The sequence below is a fragment of the Saccopteryx leptura genome, chromosome X, assembly GCF_036850995.1.
Source record: "Saccopteryx leptura isolate mSacLep1 chromosome X, mSacLep1_pri_phased_curated, whole genome shotgun sequence".
Lineage (NCBI taxonomy): Eukaryota > Metazoa > Chordata > Mammalia > Chiroptera > Emballonuridae > Saccopteryx > Saccopteryx leptura.
This window is the reverse complement of record NC_089516.1, coordinates 126243033-126263048: the sequence shown is the minus strand read 5'-3', so window position 1 is coordinate 126263048 and position 20016 is coordinate 126243033. Positions and strand designations below refer to the sequence as shown.

Here is a 20016-nt window from a genome sequence, read left to right as displayed (position 1 = left end):
TAATGAAACTATGAGCGACAGGCGAGGTGGCAGGGGCCTGAATTTGGCTCCATCAACCTCTGCAGGGTTTCAAGAGAGAAGCACAGAGCTGGGAGGGGCTTAGAAATCCCGGTTGTCAGAGGACTGCAGGTGTCAGGCAGAGTTAGTGTAGGTGGTCTCCCAGAGCTTGTCGGAGGGAGGGGAGGAGATTGGAGCTAGCTAGCGAGCAGGCGATGTAGAGAAGGAGGCGGGGCTCAGAGCCTGGGAGGCTGTCCTTAGCTCTACTCATGCCGGGCAGTTCTCTGCGTCTAGAGGAGCTCACTGGAGAATCTCCTACATCGGAGCAGGCCTTCAATTACCGTAAGTACCTGCAAATGAACGCATAGTCCAGTGGCTGAAGATTAAATACTGACCATTAGATGCTAAACAAAACCCCAAAATAGTCCCCCGCTGTAATTAATTGCCGTTATTCGAACTGCTCTCCAGTCTGTCCCCTCACCCTCTTCATTCTTTTCTTTCTTCTTCCCTCTCTAACACAGCCTTGCCTTGCTGAGGATCTCTAGGCACTAGATATCTTCCCTTTATCTTCTCAGTCTTCCCTCCAAACCCTCAGCGGAGGAGCATATACCCGGCGCCCTGCGGAGCCTAACCCCTTTGATTCCTGGAGCTCTCAAAGCTATGCGGGGGGGGGGGCAATCCAGCAGACATTCGAGTATGGGGTATGTCATGCTTTAAAGCATTGCGGAGGTGCCTAAGGGCGGTGGAATGGCTTGGGGTGAATTGGAAGAGGAGGCTAAAAAGGCTAGACTACCGAAGTTGGGGGTGGGGTTGTGGGTGTGAAAGGCCAATATGGGCGTGGTCATTTAACCTGAAGCTTGCAGCTGCTGTTCGTTTCCTAAGCATAAGGTTCATGATTTTGGTTGATTATAAATGAAACATTTTCCTTAGTGATGGGAGAATGGGGGAGGCGGCAGCTATGCTGAGCACCTCAGCTTCCCTGATTCCATTCAAACCCTTAGGAAGCAAATCCTTGGTTTAGGAGTCCAAGTGGCAAGGAAGAAATCTCAAATGGCATTCATAGGCAGAATCCCTAGGCAGTAGAACCTGGCTTGTCCAATAAATCCTGGCCAAATGCTTCAGAGCAACAAAGCAGCAGGGTGGCATTCAAGCCTGGGCTGGGCCCTGACCCTGGAGATAAGGGCCTGTAGGATTTGAGATGGAAAAAGCATCTTTAGGGTCCCACACCAGACTGATACAGTATTTGGGAAGAAGAAAAATAGCCTCTTTTGTATGAATTGTTCACTATGTATGTGCCTAGCACTGTACATATCTTATTTCTGATCCAACACAATGTCAATGCTTAGGTAAATATTATTCTCCCATTTTGCAGATATGAAAAGTTCAAAGAGAATTATTTGAGCCTCCTTCAATAAAAAGAAGAAATACAAAAATAAACTGTGCTTCCTTCTGTCTCTGAATGTCCACCTGCTTCTTACAGTTCAAATGACTTATTCTATCTGCCCAGGGTTAGCACTGGACCAAGTTAGAAGATGTGGTATTAGGATCAGTTTGGGAAAGAAAATCAGCCCCTTTCTGTTCTGGAAACTGCTTTACTCCACTCTACTGAGCTAAGGTTAAACAACTGGGGTCAGTGGAGATTTGCCTGAGACTGTGTGGTGGCGATACATCTTCTTTTGTAAAAGAATACTCTGGGTGGGGTGGGGGACGCAGGAAAGCATAAGGGGACTATCTTATGTACATTCAGTGCTGTGGCCAATAGCGGTTTCAGAAAATAAGGAGTTCCTCAACTCAAATATTTTCCCTATTCCCTGAAATTCAAACAATTCTTTTTATCCTTAGGGGCAATGAACAAAAATGATTACAAATTAGAGGCAGACAATAAATCATTTACACCTTTTATTAATTAGCTCAAGCAACTTGATTCTCCAGCACCTACTAGAGATGGGGGTTTTGAGCTTTTGGGGTAAGAGATAAGAATGAGAGTAATTTTATATCTGAAGCACTACCCAGAAGGGAAGGCCTGGATGGGGATGAGATAGGACAGGTGTGGGAGTGTGAGGATAGAGGAAAGGACTACCTCTGGGAGTTTAAATACTTACTGGTTTTAGAGCATAGGCATTAGAGTTAAAAATGTATTTCAATTTAAACTCCAATATTTAATATTTTTGACTTTGGAAAAATTATATATCCTCTCTCAACCTCAGTTTTCTTGCCAGCAAAATAGGGATGCTAGGAACACCTCCTTTGCTACATTGTTGGAGGACTCATATATACATTCTGAAAAGGTGACTCTCTTCAACTCCCATTTCATTCATCCTGTAGGGCTTCTGATGGCCTAGATTAGGTCAAACCTCTGGGCATTTTAGATCCCAGGTAAAAACAGACATTTCAACAAATTTGAAACCTTAGGTAGCAGCAACAAGACTTTGAGTGGAGGAGAGTGTGGGGAAAAGGGACAAATAAAGCAAGTAGCAGGTGATGATCTTGTGATACCTTGTAATACCTTGCATGCTTGTAAGGAACTAGAAAGTAGTAAGGTTGTCAACTGCAGTTTAGTGACCCAAACTAAACTTTAAGGAAAAAGACAAGTAATTTAAGTGAAAACACTTCTGCTTTTAGAACACACCACCTGCTGAGGGTGCAAAGCCCTTTAAGCCTTGAAGCATATATTGAGCACCAGAGGACCCATAACCCTGGAAAGGCCAAGGGAGAAAGCCACCATGATGTGGACATTCAGTCTCTTGCTCTTTTGCATTCGTGAGTACAAGGGATGGGTGAGAGACAAATGACCCTGTCATAAATAACCATATGGGTGGGCACCTTGGGGGGAAGAGTAGAGTATTAATGTTTGTGAGTGGGTGGGGGAAATGAGCGACCTTTCCTTTACCATAATCTCTCTTTTTAGGACTGAGTCTGGGTATGACATCAATGGGTAAGTAAATCCTGATACCTCAAGTACCTTCCTTCCTGAAGGTTCCAAGATAACAGCCTGTCTCCATGGCCCTGGACCAAACTCCCTAGAGATCCCCCCAAAAATCCCCAGATTGAGAATAAGAGCTCCTCATTTCATGACTTGGTTTCCTACAGAATGGTAAAGAGCTTTTTCTCAGATAGAAATGAAGCCAGGCTTGCACTTTACCTCCCAACTCACTTGGATTACTTGAACACATATCTATGGTCCCTATCCCACCTCCCACATGAACAGACACTTCTATTCCCAGGGGAAGACAAAGGGAAAAATCTGGGTCAGGACTAATTTTGAGGGACGTTGGGGGCACATTGTGGGAGAGTTGTACTGCTCACATCTTTCTGATCTTTGGGAATGACAGTGATACAGTTTCAACCAGCGCTGTGGATAGAGACCAGCTATCCCCAGGCTCCATGGGAGAATATCACACTTTGGTGTAAAAACCCTTCTTGGATTTCAAGCAAGTTCCTGCTGCTGAAGGATAAGACTCAGATGACCTGGATCCACCCTTCCTACAAAACCTTTCAAGTTTCATTCCCCTTAGGTACCCATACTAAGTCCAATACAGGTCGTTACAAGTACTGCTCCTGGAAGGAGACAGGCCGGTCAGATTCCAGGAAATTTTTAGAGTTGGAGGCACCAGGTAAGAAGACAGAAATAGCTAATCAAGAACAAACTTGGGGCTTAAACTTGCCTTTGCATTGCAGGGTTTCTTTAATTCATTCATCCATTTACTTCAAATGCATGCATATATATATGTGGGCATTCCACAGTTAGTAAATATGTGCTTACTCAATTATAGGCAATGTAAAGTGATAATGTGGACTCTGAAATATATTTAGAGGGCAAGCTTTCAAATTATGGTGCCCCAGATGGGGGAAGGCGGAGTGGAAAATAAAGATTACACAGATTTAAATGAGATTACTCATTTAAATAGAGTTCTTCTCTGCTGCTCCCTGAGCAGCACTGTCCTTCTTCTGCCTGATTTCCAGTTTGTTCTCTCTTGCCAGGCCAGCTTCCCAAGCCTATCTTCTGGATCCAGCCTGAGATTTCTTCTCTTCCTGGACGTAATATTAACATACTTTGTCATGGCTGGCTTCAGGATTTGGTATTCGTACTGTTCAAAGAGGGATGTGCAGAGCCCATGGATTACCAAATCCCAACTGGGACAGTGACCATCTTCTCCATTACCAACATGACACCTAAGAGTGAAATGGTTTACATCTGCCGCGCTCACATCCAGATACTGCCCACCCTGTGGTCAGAGCCCAGAAACCCCCTGAAGCTGATTGTGGCAGGTGGGTGTGGTTATGGCTGCTGGGGTCTGATGATTGTGGTCCCTGGGATCATGGCTGGATGAGAAAGGTTTTCTGATTTTACTCTCTTCTGCCAGTTCTTAGGCTCTACAAGACCCATTAGCTAGAATCATTTGCTATTACTGAGATGAAAATTAAAATCATACATGCTATACCAGGCAGATGTTTGGGAGCTAATCACTTGGCTATTGAGTGAATCCAGCAAAATGTCCAACAGGTTCAGCTCATCACATCTTTGTTGTTTTCTACTTGTTGAATATCATGAATTCATTTATTCATTAGACTATATTTATTGAGCACTTAATATGTGCCAGGCACTGCCACTGCAGTCTTAAAAACTGATATTTAAAATTATAAATGCATTTTATTTTATTTTATTTTATTTGTGATTATTAATTTTTAGTGTGGGAAATAGAATGAATCACTAGTGCTGGTGATAAAAATAAACAAAAATGACAAAGAAAGTCATAGTGTATATTTTAGGAAGGACTTTATAAATTGCTTTAGTCATGTATATACAGATCTATTATAGCAGTAGCAAGCTTTAAACACAACAGCAGTCTCCCCAAAATGTAAAAATGCCAGACGCACACCCTAGCCCCCACTTCCTCACACTATGGGCTGGATGCTTATTAGATAGAATTGGTTACATTTGCTTTCAAGCTAAATAAGATTGGGAAAAGCTGTAGTGATATAGAAAGTACCCTGGATTTAGAGGCAGTAATCCTGGTTTCTAGTTCCATGTCTTACACTGCCTCTCTGTGAAATCTTGAGCAAGTGACTTTACCTCTCTGTGCTTTGGTTTCCACCATTCTAACAGGGGATAACAGTATTTATCCAATCTACTATATGATACTTCTCTTTGCTTCATGTCCCTGATTTGAAAAATTGGTATAGTAACAATGCCTACCTCACAGGGTTGTTATGAGGGTTTGCCAAAATATAATACATGTACAGTGCCTGGCATATAAGTTCTCAGTAAATGGTAGGTATTAATTTCATTAGTATAGCTTTTTATTGAGGATTAGAAACAAAGATCTGTCTGTATTAACTATGCATATGTGTGTTTGTTGTATGAATGTCCTTCCAGCATAGATTCCACTAGCACACACATCTGCAGTTACTTGTTCACTGGTATCCCCCTTAAACAATGAGCTTTTTGCTGACAGAGACTGTGTTTTCTTTACTTGCATATTTGTAGAGCTAGCTATATGATTCCTGACTCTTTCTAAATGCTCAGTGAGCATATGATGGAGCTGATCTTTCCAATAGTGGATGAGTGGGTCTACTTAAGACTGGGGGTGGATAAGAAGGAGTGGTATGTGAAGGTTTCTCCTCTATTTTGTAGTTTAATATCTCTGGAGCAACAATACAGGGACATTAGGGTATGGATTCATTAACAGATATTTTTAGGGTTGCAGACTTACTGGCCAGTCCTTCACTGGTGTCTTTTAATATGCTGTTGGGAAATAGGGTCTTACATGTGTTCAAAATCCATCCTTAATATTACACTTGAATTCATGCTCTACAAAGTCATGTTTTTAGTTTCTCTGTGATTGGAAAAATTACATTTGTCATGTCAGGGGCCTCAAGATACAGCAAATTACAAATGTAGATATTTCACTGAGACATATTCCAAAACATAGAGCTCAGTGGAGCTGATAGAGCCTGGTGAGAGAGCAGAGGCATAAGTGAACTTAATAATGATCATATCCTAAAACAGTCAGAGATTTAAGAAAGAAGAGGGAATAGAAGGTAAACTTCAATTAATACTTCCTGTTTAAATAAACTAGAAAAGAAAAACAGGAAATAATAAGGAAGAATTATCTTATCTTTAATTCAGGGTTTCTTCCCTTTCTAGGACTCTACCCCAAACCAACTCTCATAGCTTATCCTGGGCTCATCGTGGCACCTGGAGAAAGTCTGACTCTCAGGTGTCAAGGGCCAATCTATGGAATGACCTTTGCCCTAATAAAGCTTGAAGACTTGAAGAATTTCTATTACCTAAAGAGGCCAGTAAAAAACGAGGCATATTTCAATTTCCGGGCTTTGAAAATCCATGATGCTGGACATTACCTCTGTTTTTACTATGATGTGTCATACAGAGGTTCACTTCTCAGTAATATCCTGAAAATCGAGGTAATAGGTAAGAGAAGGGGATGCCTTGGGACCTCTGTCCAGGGCTAAGGATGCACAACTCCCTCTGGGCCCCTAGAAAACCTAATCATGCAGCCAGGGTCAACAGTGGTGGAGGAAGTGGGATTTGCCAAAGGTGAACAGGAGGAAGAGGAGGAAAAGAACCCCAAGTAGTGGGAGGAGGAAGTCAGCCTATCATCATCCGGGTTTTTTTGTTTGTTTGTTTTTGTTTTTGTTTTTGTTCTCCTCCTAGACACTTTCCCCAAGACCTGGCTACTTGCTCAGCCCAATGTTGTGGTCCAAATTGGTCAGAACATAAGCCTGTGGTATCGATGGCCAGTAGATAAAGTGGTGCTTCCAAAGTATGAAGAAGAAGTCAAACCACTTCAACCCTTGGCTGCCACCAATATCGATAATAATGAGTCATCCTTACTAAAAAATGTGATCTATGATGGCATTGATAACTGCCACTATCTCTTCTCCTGGAAGACCTCTATCAGGATGAAGTCACAAAATGTTATGGAGCTTGTGGTTGTAGGCAAGTGTTAATAATTCTTGTTTGTTTTTATCATCATTGCAGTGTTCTAGTAAGGTGTTAGTTGCCCTGTATCCTCTTAGAGTTATGAGCCAAGGAAAAACACACTTAGAAATTGGTGTAGAATTTTTTTCAATAATTTTATGCACCTTCTCTCCCAGGATTGTTACACAAGCTCTACATCTCAGCTTGGTCTAACCCCATTTTAATCCTTCAAAAAGTTATTTTCTTTATTCCAAGAAAAACTTATAGGTATGAGATCCTGAATGAAAGTAGGAATGGATACTAAGGAGTGGGGTAAGGGGTTCTGATGCATAGTCAAATTTTGAAGCCACTGATCTAGTGAACGTAGAAAAGAAGAGGAGATCAACTAGAGAGCTAAAAAAACATTTGTTGGGGAGAAGGTACTGAGTTCAAGGTCACTTCTAACTCTGGTCTCTGGACTGGTTGCAGATAAGGCCCCTGAACCCTCCCTGTCAGCCTGGCCCAACACCGTGTTCAAGCTAGGAAGGGACATCACTCTTCAGTGCCGAATATCTCACCCACTTGAATTTCCTCTGGAATGGGAAGAAAGAGCAACATTAAAAAATCTCTCAGTGGACGGAGACCTCATCACCAATAATATGGAAGGGAAAGGCACAGGGACCTACAGTTGCATGTATCGCATAGAAGCACACCCTAACATCTGGTCACATCGCAATGAGCCTCTGAAGCTGATGGGGCCAGCAGGTGAGAGGACAACTCTTCATAAGGATGCCCTTTCACATCTTTTGCCGTGATGCCTTGAGATCCCAGAGCAGTGCCGAAAAAGATATAGAAAGGAAAGTGAGGAGCTTGTAAGTCAAGGCCCTTGGGTTTGGGCACTCTTCCCCTGGGGTGGTCTCACAGTCACTCAAAAGAAGTGGATACTTTCAAGGCTCCCATTCTTCATGAAAAAAGAAGGCCACTTCTATCTCACCTTTCCTTCACTGTTGGTAACCAGCTCTCCTTTCCCCCAAGACTGTGTTCAACTTCCCCTATCCCCATCAAGGCCCCTGCTTCTCTTCTTCTCTGGCCACAGGCTTGCTCACCTGGAATTACATTCTGAATGAAGCTGTCAGGTTATCCCTAATCATGCAGCTTATTGCCTTGCTGTTGGTAGTGCTATGGATAAGGTGGAAATGTTGGAGACTCAGAATCAGGTAACTGTCTTGTCCCAGTCCTGTGTGCCTCAACCTAACTGAGTCCAGGCTCTCCAGAGACTCAGGAATGAGTTATACACAAGTTGAGACAAGCCACAGGAGCACAACCTTTGTATACTCTACCCTCTGGGCCTAAGACACAAGACTTTCTCATCCCAACTGTTTCCCTTTCATCTCAGAGAGGGTTAGCACCCAACCCAGGGGGTGGAGAAGTAATCAAGAACCTCATTCACTGATAACCCCCAGGAGAGTGCCCAAATGTCCCACCCATACCATCTCCCCTTCTTAAGTGATTGACATCTTCCTTATTAACTTCCATGTCGGAACTTTTTCTTTTGCAAGACGCCATGCTCTCCTATCCCCCAGGATGTTATCCAACTCCTATCCCAGCTTTTCACCCTTAATCTGTAGCTCTCAAGGTATAGTATTGTGGTTTATCCTAGTTGCCATAGAAACCAGCTTCTGTGTCACTGTGGCCTCCAACTACCTGTACAGAGCATTCTCAGAATACAATCTTAACTTGGATGGGCATCTGATGAGACCATGGATTGGGCTAGGGAATCAGACTGCTTCTTCTCACCCAGAAAATGGCAAGCCAAACAGGTTCTCCTGCCATTTTTTAAAATCTTTGATGTCATTCCCTTTTCTCCCCATTCCCATGACCTGTGTTCAGGCTATTCTGTTTGAAAATGAGAAGAGAAATAACAGTTCTTGGCCTGGAGGAAGCCTCAATTCCTGAATGCCTTGCTTACTTTTCCCCACCCTCTGTTCCTGGCTGTATCCCCCAATCATGGTCATAACCTTTGTGTGTCTGGGAGTATTCAATACACAATGGATGATACCTATAACTGTGTGTGTCTATGTTTTCCACTGGGACCTGAGGGACAGAGTTCTTTGGTAATGATAAGGGAAGCACCTAAGCCTTCTGCAAAAACCATCACCTTTGCGTTTTGAAAGTTTCAGTGGGGGATGAGTTCTAGTCCTCAGAAGCTATCCTGAATCCCACATACATTGAGTAACCTGCAAGCCAGAAGTAAGAAAAATGTAGCTTTGAGTGCCCCACTTCAGCCCAGGACCACTGTATCAAAGAATGAGTTTAGAAAGCAGATTTCAGAAAAACTTGAGAAGCAGGTTTTCCTGACTAAGAAGTAAAATTTTTCAAATGAATTTTGGCTTAATATCTAATTTTACAGGACCCAAAACCCACAGCTGCTGCATATTTCTAGTCATAATCTGGGGGGTGAAATAAAGATCCCACACTCTAACAAGCTTTGTTCAGCACTGACAATCCTCTGATAATTCACTGTGGTTGCCTAGTCAACATTTCCATAACAATGGCAGGTGAGGCAGGTCAGTCTGAAGACCAATACTTCCATAGTAAAAACTGCTTCCAAACTTAAACTTGATAATGGTCAAAACACCCAAGATTTCTCCCTCCACCCCCACACTTACTACCTAGAGCTGCCGATCACCGTGAGCTCCCAGGGTTCTGAGAGCTAGAGTTACAAAAGCATTTTCACATCTGACATCTCAATTCCAGCAACAACCTAATCATGGCCATGGCAAGCTGACATCTGATATAGGCTGGGAAGAAGGAGGGTGGGGGTACATGGGTCATGAAAGTGCAAGAGGTTTGTAGATGGAAAGGCCCTCAAAAAGAAAAGCCATCGATGTCAGAAAAGATTATTTCCCTTTATCCTGGCTATATTCAATCCTTATTGGGTGGTGAGCAAGCCAATGACATAAATTGCCGCCCCCTTCTCTCCGCCCTTTCCCTAATCCCAGCAACTCCTCTCATCTCTTTTCTGGTCTCGCTAGAGAAGCCTGGTTGCTGGGAACAGCTCAAGGGGTCACCATGCTGTTCATAATCACTGCCCTTCTCTGCTGTGGTGAGTACAAGGGGGTGGGGTAAGAGCCTGAGCAGCAAGCCTGGGTGAAGTTCTGTGGGGGAGGGGGCAAAACCCTGGCAGCAATTTCTTTTTCAGGACTGTGCAATGGGGTATTGACAGAAGAGATTGGTGAGTTTTTTTCTGCTCCAGACTGAGACATTCCTCCTTAGAGATCTGAAATAACTACATAGTGTCAGAGTCAGTGGCCAGGGAGTGACTGATTGGAAGGGAAGGACAGCCAGGAAGGCACACTTGCTAAAGTTGCTAGAAAAATTCAGCCTACAACTCTGCTTTTATGCTTGCAAATTTTCTCCCAAGCTTCTGCACTTTTCTGAGTTTCGCCTGAGACATTAGCTTACCCTTTCCCCTACACTTGAAAAAGGAAGGAAAAGGTTAGAATTTGAGTTGAATGGGGAAGTGGGGAGTGTGATCTGGGTAGGGGGTTCCAAAGTAAAGGTAGGGGGAGAAAGTAGGAGGATGGCTTTATTAACTCTGCTGTTTCTAGAAATAATCATGCCAACCCCTAAACCTGAGCTATGGGCAGAGACCAACTTCCCTCTGGCCCCGTGGAAGAACTTAACCCTCTGGTGCAGAAGCCCTTCTGGCTCAACTAAGGAGTTTGTGCTGCTGAAAGATGGGACGGGGTGGATCGCAACTCGGCCAGCCTCAGAACTGGTTCGGGCTGCTTTCCCCCTTGGTGCCCTGACCCAGAGCCATACCGGGAGTTACCACTGTCATTCGTGGGAAGAGATGGCTGTTTCAGAGCCCAGTGAAGCACTTGAGCTGGTGGGAACAGGTAAGAAATGTCAGAGCGTCCTTTTGGAATAATCCTCAGAGCCCCTAGGACTCTACCACTGCTCCTGGGTTTGGGGGAATGCACAGACTAAGAGCCAAGTGGCTTATGCCACATGTAGGAAAGGAGGGACACTGAAATGGAGGAGGTGGTAGGAGAGTAAGAAGAGATTGACAGGAGGATTCAAAGGCCAGTCCAGAATGGATTTCTTTTTTGCTGACTCAGTGACTCCAATGTCCTCTCTGGGCACCTTCAAACTTCGGACTGCATTTCTATCCCATTTTTATTTTCTAGACATCCTCCCCAAACCTGTCATTTCTGCTTCGCCCCCAATTCGGGGCCAGGAACTGCAAATCCGGTGCAAAGGATGGCTGGCAGGCATGGGGTTTGCACTGTATAAGGAAGGATTGCAGGAACCTGTCCAGCAACTTGGTGCGGTTGGGAGAGAAGCCTTTTTTATAATCCAAAGAATGGAAGAAAAAAAGGAAGGCAATTATAGTTGCCGTACTCACACTGAAACGCACCCTTTCAAATGGTCTGAGCCCAGTGAGCCCCTGGAACTTGTTTTAAAAGGTAGAACTGAAAAGGGTATGTGAAAAAGGAGGGGGGAAGACAAAACTCTGGGTCAGACACTCCTCTCCCCACAGCAAACTTTGTAGTTGGTCCTAGCAGCCTGTGTCCAATCTTAGAGCCAGGCAGGCGTGGCGTGGGGAGTGCCGGGGCCTCTGCCTGCATGATATTAATAGCAGTAATCATTATTAATAGCTGGAGTTTGTGGAGGGTGATTTAATTTTTCTAATTATTTTATATTAATTATTTTAGCTATAGAGCAAATATTCAAGGGATATTTGGACAAAAAAGTGAGACGGTACCTTAGAGAAGATACTATTTCCCCTTCCTGTCCAAATGGGCCAACTGAGGCTCAGGGAACCAACAGAACCTCAGTGACAATTAAATCTTTTAGCTAGCCTCCATCATCTACCCTGATTACAATGAGGTTACAGCTGCAGGAGGTAAGGGGTGGGCGCTGAAGGGTCCTTGTGAGAAGTGCATCTGCCAAGTGGAGTTGCCTGCATTTTTAAATGCAGAACCTACCTCTGAATGAAATACTGTATAAAACAAAGAAGGTTCCTGGAACCAATATTAGCTATCTTTCTTTTTTTCTTCTTTAAGCTGGTTTCGTGTTGTGTTTTGTTTCTTTGCCTTCTAGAAATGTACCCGAAGCCCTTCTTCAACACATGGGCCAGCCCAGTGGTCACTCTTGGTGCCCAAGTGACATTCAATTGCTCCACTCCTCACCAGCACATGAACTTTATTCTTTACAAAGATGGAAATGAAATAGCGTCCAGTGAGAGGTCTTGGGCAAGCCCGGGGGGCAGTGCAGCTCAGTTTCTGATCACTTCAGTGGACATTGGTAATGGAGGGAATTACAGCTGCCGCTATTATGATTTTGCTATCTGGTCTGAGCCCAGCGAATCTGTGGAGCTCGTGGTGACAGGTCAGAAGTGGGAAAATGAAGGTGGAGGGCAAACTAACCCTGAGACAGTGGGTGGAAGGCCTGTCAGCCCGAGAGAAAGAAGTGCTCCTTCTCAAAGTCACCAAGAAAGTGCTTAGAAAGGTGATTGGCACATGGTAAACAGATCATGTAAGGCAACTATTGATATTATCAATAAAAGAATAAGAGAAACAGAGAGGGAAAAGGCAAGTAATTAATTTCTGGGAAAAGAAGTAAGGCAGATGGGGGTGTCCAAGCCCTAGAGTCAAATTCACTTTGCACTATTTATGAAATCATTTTGTTGTTTGGCCTTGAGCTTTAGGTTCAGTGTCTCCTTTTTCTTTAGCTTGGTTGTCAAAGATTGGTGGGCTGGATGGTCCTCAAAGAAAGGGTGAAGATCTTCAAATGTCAGCTGCATCAGAAGTAATAGTTTTCAAAGGCTGTATAACATCATGGGAAAATATTTACAATGTAAAGTGAAAAAATATTAAACTATGTAATCAAGCATACAATAGGATCCCAATTATGCAAATAGTTATACCTACAATGACATGAGCATGTAAAGAAAAAAAAGTAAAAGAAAAGAAAGATATAAATATATATAAAGAATGGTTATCATTGAATGGTAAAATTACATTTTCTTCATTAGTTTTTTTTTCTGTATTTTCTAATTTTCTACAATAAACATGTTTTTTAATAACAGTTAAAAAATAACAATTTACAGAATGTGGGAGGGCAGGCTTCTCTAACATTGTGGTCTCTTTAATTTCAGAATTCTACCCCAAACCCACACTCCTGGCACAGCCAGGTCCTGTGGTATTTCCTGGGAAGAACGTAATCCTGCACTGTCAGGGGACTTCCCAGGGAATGAGGTTTGCCCTCTTGCATGAGGAAACTCAGGTTCCTTTACAGTTCCAGAGTACCTCAGGGAACTCAACTGACTTTCTCCTCCACACTGTTGGGGAAGAGGACTCTGGAAACTACAGTTGTATCTACTATGAGACTACCATGTCAAACAGAGGATCACATCTCAGCAAGCCTGTTATGATCTGGGTGACTGGTAAGAGCAGAGAAAACATGGAGCTGGGACAGAGACAACAGCTGTAAGGGTTAGGAAGGGTAACCCCTCTTGTAAGGCTAGGCTAGGCCATGGAGGGGAACTACTGTGGCCAGAAAGAAAAAGATGAATGGTTAATTCAGCAAGAGGTAAGTTTCCATACTCACCACTTTATACCTTTGGTCTCCTCTTAGACACATTTCCCAAGCCACGGTTGTTTGCTGAGCCCAGTTCTGTGGTTCCCATGGGGCAGGATGTTACTCTCTGGTGCCAAGGGCCAGTCTATGGAGTAGGGTACATTCTGCACAAAGAAAAAGAAGGTACTTCAATGCAGCTCTGGGGATCCACCAGTAATAACGGGGAATTCTTCATCGCCAATATATCTGGTACTAGCATAGGGCATTACACCTGCTGCTACCACCCTGATTGGGACAGCCCTATCAAGATACTGCCTAGCAACACCTTGGAACTTATAATCACAGGTAAGGGGGGAAATCTTTGTAGTGGGGATGGGGGAGTATAAAGGTGGGAATAGACTAGAAGATGGTACAGATGGTTTTCAGAGTTTAAGAAGCAAGCAATAGTCTTGCCTTTTAATTAAACATCAGTCTTCAGGGGTGATCTCTTCTCTCTGACCAGGAATTAATTTTTTCTAGGTTTTCTCCCCAAACCCAGACTACTAGCCCAGCCTGGTCCCATGGTAGCCCCTGGAGATAATATGACTCTTCAATGTCAAGGAGAACTGCCAGACTCAACATTTGTCTTGTTGAAGGAGGGTTCTCAAGAACCCTTAGAGCAACGGAGGCCAAGTGGCTACAAGGCTGACTTCTGGATTCCAGCAGTGACAGGTGAAGACTCTGGGATCTATAGCTGTGTTTATTATTTGGACTCTGCTCCCTTTGCAGCCTCCAATCATAGTGACTCCTTGGACATCTCGGTAACTGGTAAGGTCATGGAGACTTCAGAAAGTGTCTAGATTTTAGTGTTTTTAGTAGTTAGCCCTAAGGGAGTTAAGGGTTGGGTTCAGAACCACCTCTCATTCTGTGTTCTGGTTGGTTACAGATAAACCCCCTAAACCTTCCTTGTCAGCCTGGCCCAGCACTGTGTTCAAGCTAGGGAAAGACATAACTCTTCAGTGCCGAGGACCCATGTCAGGTGTTGAATTTGTTCTGGAACATGACAGAGAAGAAGCTCCTCAGCAGTTCTCAGAAGATGGAGATTTTGTCATTAACAATGTAGAAGGAAAAGGCATTGGAAACTACAGCTGTAGCTACCGCCTCCAATACCACCCAGATATCTGGTCAGAACCTAGTGATTCCCTGGAGCTGGTGGGTGAAGCAGGTGAGTGGATAATCCCTCCATGTTCCTGGCATTAATGCACCTGGGATCCCAGTGACATTTCCCATGGAGAAAAACCAGATATGGAAGAGAGTGGGCTTGGAATCAGAGACAAGTGTTGTTATATTTCTCTAGGAGTAGTGAGGTGGGACTTCAGATTCACTCAAAGATAGTGAGCTGGATATTTTCAAAGCCTCTTCCATACACCTCCCCCAAAAGAGGGCTGCTTCTGCCTTATCATAGGCACTGTCTCTGATAACCTCTTCTACAGTTTCAACACATGGCTCCCAAGTAAAGCTTGAAGGAGGCCAGATGAGGAGGCAATGAGAGATCAAGTAGAACATACATGTGCTAACCTCTATGGCTTTTCTTTCTCCTTTTTTATCATCACAGGGCTTTCTGCTCAAGAGTGCACTGTAGGAAACATTGTCCGAAGTAGCCTGATTGTCGTGGTGGTTGTAGCTTTGGGGGTGGTCCTAGCCATAGAGTGGAGGAAGTGGCCTCGACTCCGAATCAGGTAAATATATCATGTCAGCCTCCTTCTGCAAACCCAAGGCTACTGAAAAAACAATGCCCTCAATGTGCCTATAACATATGATCCTCACAATTCTAACTGTTTTCAAGTTGGTTGTTCTGAATACTCCTTTAGTCATGTCTTTTTTCTACACAGAGACTCAGATACAGATGGAAGGGACCAGACCATAGTCCTTGAGGAGTGTAACCAAGAGGAAGAACTGGGCGGCAACACCAACTCTCCCTCATCACTCTCTCAGGAAACCTCTGTGGACCTGCCTGTCCCCATATAATAATCCCCTCCTTTACAAGAGCTTTCTTCTCCTCTCTCTTTTATTTTCAGAGACCAGTAAATCTGACTGATTACCCTGGAAGTCAGCCCCATCTCATATTCCTTGGTCACTAGTCATCTGAGCAGGGTCAAGGGGATTGTGGGAGTTCAGAGTTATCTCAACTGTAGATATTAGGTGAGATGTTCCCTAAAGAAAGATCCCCCATCTCTGTGACTCCTCACTATATTGATTTACTGGTGCGTGTAATTCCATTAAAAATGTATTCTTCTGAATAAAGAGAGTATTCACTATTTAACTGCAAAAATTATGGCAGTGATTTTCCACTGGTCTGTTTTTCACTTAAATTTAGTAGAAATGGTATATTGGAACTGTCCTCCATGGCAGAATAAGAGATAATGGGACTGATAGTACAGAGAAAGGAGTTCAATGATGGGATAGAAGAGGAGGGAAGATTCCAAAATAGTCTTTATCAATGTGGTTTGAGACATAATCCTGAACAGAATGTCCTTTTGTCTTTCCATTTCATTACTGAATGAATAGATGAATAAATAAATGGATGGCAAATGTTCTCTCCAAGTTGAGCCTGAGGAAGGCAAACGTTGAAGTTAAATCATTTTTACTGTATTACTTCTTGGTCCATAGTACACAAACATCAGGATTAGTCCTTTGCAAAACTATGAAATTGTCCAAGTATGCTTTGTGGCCCCTGTGTAACAATCATAGGGTGTACATTAATTTACTCTTAAGGGTGCATAATAGATAAAGCATTTTAAATACTTTCCCTCCCTTAAACATAACCTTCTTTTTCCAAAGGAATGGACCTCTGGTGGTGAGATTTCAGAGGGTGATAAGCAAGTGAGATGATCGATTTGGAGCAGGGGACCTACCAGTGTCTTCACCTAGGACTTCAAATGGAGACCAGCTCACACTCTAAGCTGCTGATCTTCCTCCCATGGGTGGGAATTTAGTACACATTAGGAGATTGGATTGGGAAAGGAAACTCACCTAGTTTCTTGAACTTGTTAAAAAACTTAGAAGAATTAAACTATGGGTCAAATCTGACCCTAAAATTTCTCACTTCCCTATACTGTTTCATTGTAAGCTAACACTGTTCACTAAAGCAATATACACAGTGAGGTATTTATCCCTGGTTACAAGAAATTTTAGAAATCAATTCCTATATTCTTACATTAAGAAAATCATTTACCTAATAACTTAATGGGGAAAAATGCACCTTAATTTCCTCAATCCTACAGAATAAAACACTGAGTACCATAGACTAATTTAGATTAAATTCTTTGGAATGTAGAAGTACATAGTCTCATTGTAATTTCCATTTGAGGATTAGTCTCTTGTATTAATCTCTTTTAAAATTTCTAGAAGTTTCATTTCAAAAGTGCTTTTACATTTGAATTTAGCAAGAACTGATTGTTGCTTTATGTTGAACCCATTCTCTGCTTTCAAACTCTCCATATCTTACCCTCAATGAAATCATACATTTTAAATACTGGAGGGAGGCCTGTCCTTGGTTCTTGGTTTTAGGATAAAAGTCCTTTGATCAGATCTGATCTTGTTTTCCAATTATTGGGTTTTTCAAAGTGTATTGTTAAGGCTAGTGGCAGGGCTGTGCGAGATAGCAATTGATCACTTGATTGCTTCAGCTGTTCATCAAGGAAAAGAGAAAAAGGAAAAAAAGAGCAGAGGACCAAGGACTGAAATTTAGAGAAATATCTGAGTTACAAAAGCAGAAGAAGATGAGTAAAAATGACAGAAAAAGACTTCTGTGAAATTCAGACACTGAACCGGGAGTCTCCTTTACCAGAAGGATGCAGAGATACTCACACAATCAGAAAATTTTGATAAAGCTTTCAGAGAAAAACAAATAGTGAGAAATATTGTGACACTGGACTGTTAGTTGGTTTTCTAAAAACACATATATCATTCTTTCTTTTAGAAAACCAAGTATTACATTTTTGGAAGGGAAAAATAATTGTCAATTAACTGTGAAATACTTAAAGACAAAGAGTGGTTTTCTGATTTAATTTTTCTACTCAACTGTCAGAGCTATCTCAATGAATTAAATATCTATTTATAATAGAAACTTAGCTTGTTGCTGACAATATTCCATGTGGTATGTTTTTTTTCAACCTGGTTGCCATGGGAATCAGTCCCTTTACCCCTGACTGGCCTCTAATCATCAGCCCAGCATTAGGTAATTTCTGGGAAATGGAATCTCAATTAGGGTGGAATGGACCTTTGAGAGAACAATTTGTTTCTGAGACTCCAGGAACAAAGGCCAAAGATCCTCTCCCAGTTCTAAAAACACAATTGTAAATTCCCCTTTATCCTTAAACTCACACACCTTTGACTCCAGTTTCTCAGGGCTACAGATTATTTAGGTGGTGTGGTCCAATCCACGACCCTGTATAGAATCTCATTTACAGCAGAACTGACAGGAAGGCACACAGCTTTTCTGTACACTTCCAGGAATGGAGAGCTCACCACTTCATGAGACAATATGATAATTTCAAATCGTTTGATTGATACCATATCTGTCTGTTTATGTTTCTTTCATACTCACTGGCTCTAGTTCTGGTTCAAGTTGCAATCCAGATGGAATTTACTTCATACAGAAAATATCCTATTTAATATTCTATATAATTATATAAAATATTTAATATTCTATATAATTAATATTATTTAATATTATATAGAATATTTATATAGAATAATTATATATTATTATAGAGAATAATTATATAGAATATTAAACAATGATAAATGATGTAGTGAAACACAAAGCAGAGAAAGGCGATAAGCAGTGTGAGTTTTGTGGGGAAATTGTTGCAATTAAAAAAATATGACTGAGATACCTTACTGAGAAGGTAACATTTGACTTATGATGATCAACAACATAAAGGTGCAAGCCATGCAGATGCCTTGGCAAAGTGGTTATAGTAAGAGAGAAAAGCAAATACAACAGCCCTGAAACAAACAAATAAAAATGCCTGACTGCTTTGAGGTGCTGTGACTAGACTACAGCTGCTGGAGGAGAGTAAGAAAGAGGGAGGGTAAAATAGGGGCAAGGTCAGAGAGATAATGGGAGCCAGACAAACCAAGACCTTAAGTCTTTGTAAGGACTTTGACATATATTCTGAATGAAATAAGAAGCCACTTAGAGTGACATGATTAGACTTACATTTAAATAGGGTCATCTAGTCTTCTGTGTGGAGAATAGACTAAGTGACAAGAGTGGAAGCAGAGAGGTCTGTTAGGCAGCTCTTGAAATAACCAGGCGAAAGAAGGTAAGTTAGGTCGTCACAGTAGCAGAGAGGTGGTAAGAAATAATTAGATTATTGACATAATCTGAAGAAAGAGCCAACAGGATTTGTTGACAGATTGGATGTGGTGTGTGTTCTGCAACCATTTTCATTAGAAGGAAAGAATTGTTTCAGCTATCACCTTAGTATTTCCCTTCCAAGTTTGTTTGTATCTCATTCTCAAGGAAGGGTTTTCCTATACCTCATAATGTGAGTCACAACTTCTGAACAGTTTGTCAATGAGTTTGTCATTGTCCATCCAGAAACATGTAAGCAAAATCTAAGCATGTATATTGGAAGTGATCTGACCAACACAGAGTAGAGAAGATAGTATAATTATGATTTTCTGGGATCTCAACTCACCATTTCTATTAATGCCATCTAAAATAACATTAGTCCTTGGGTAAGCAAGTCATAAGGTTGGTTCATAGAAAACTGGTGGCCAATCAAAACCCATTACTCTTTTTCACACAAATTCTTGCCAATTTAATTCTTTCTTGTCCTTTACTTGTGCATATGATGTATTATCAGATAATTTATTTAAAACTTGATTTGACATTTATTTCATCATATAGTCCCAGATTACAGAAGTAATATATTAGCACTTAGTGAGTCCCACTCTATATGACACACATATAGAGACTGCTTTACTTAGTCTTTTTTTTTTTTTTTTTTTGTATTTTTCCGAAGTGAGAAGTGGGGAGGCAGAGAGACAGACTACCATATGCTCCCAACTGGGATGCACCTGGCATGCCTACTAAGGGGTAATGCTCTGCTCATCTGGGGCGTTGCTCCCTTGCAACCATAGCCATTCTAGTGCCGGAAGCAGAGGCCATGGAGCCATCCTCAGCATCTGGACCAACTTTACTCCAGTGGAGCCTTGGCTGCGGGAGGGGAAGAGAGAGGCAGAGAGGAAGGAGAGGGGGAAGGGTGGAGAAGCAGATGGGCGCTTTTCCTGTGTGCCCTGACTGGGAATTGAACCTGGGACACGCCGGTCCAATGCTCTACCACTGAGCCAACCGGCCAGGGCTTCCTTTACTTAGTCTTAACAACAAACCTGTGTGGCCCATGCTATTATTATTACCATTTTACACATGAGAAAGTAGAAGTCCAGACTGGTTAAGTAACAGGCTCAAGCCTACCCAGCTCAGAGCCAAAGACAAAGCTTACATTAAAATCCAA

The 20016-nt window shown here is 42.3% G+C and overlaps 1 protein-coding gene across 1 annotated transcript; it reads left to right on the top strand.

Annotated features, from left to right (window-relative positions):
- The first annotated feature begins 266 nt into the window (after nt 1-266).
- Nucleotides 267-15680, top strand: IGSF1 (immunoglobulin superfamily member 1). Its single transcript, XM_066357880.1, has 20 exons — nt 267-339; nt 2656-2757; nt 2906-2932; nt 3330-3611; nt 3979-4266; nt 6146-6430; nt 6674-6958; nt 7409-7684; nt 8016-8136; nt 9955-10025; nt 10122-10154; nt 10531-10821; nt 11113-11391; nt 12029-12316; nt 13086-13373; nt 13565-13852; nt 14027-14314; nt 14433-14711; nt 15102-15225; nt 15379-15680. Exons 1-20 carry the CDS (start codon nt 267-269, stop codon nt 15512-15514), a joined length of 4104 nt encoding a protein of 1367 aa, XP_066213977.1. The 3' UTR covers nt 15515-15680.
- The last annotated feature ends 4336 nt before the right edge of the window (nt 15681-20016 follow it).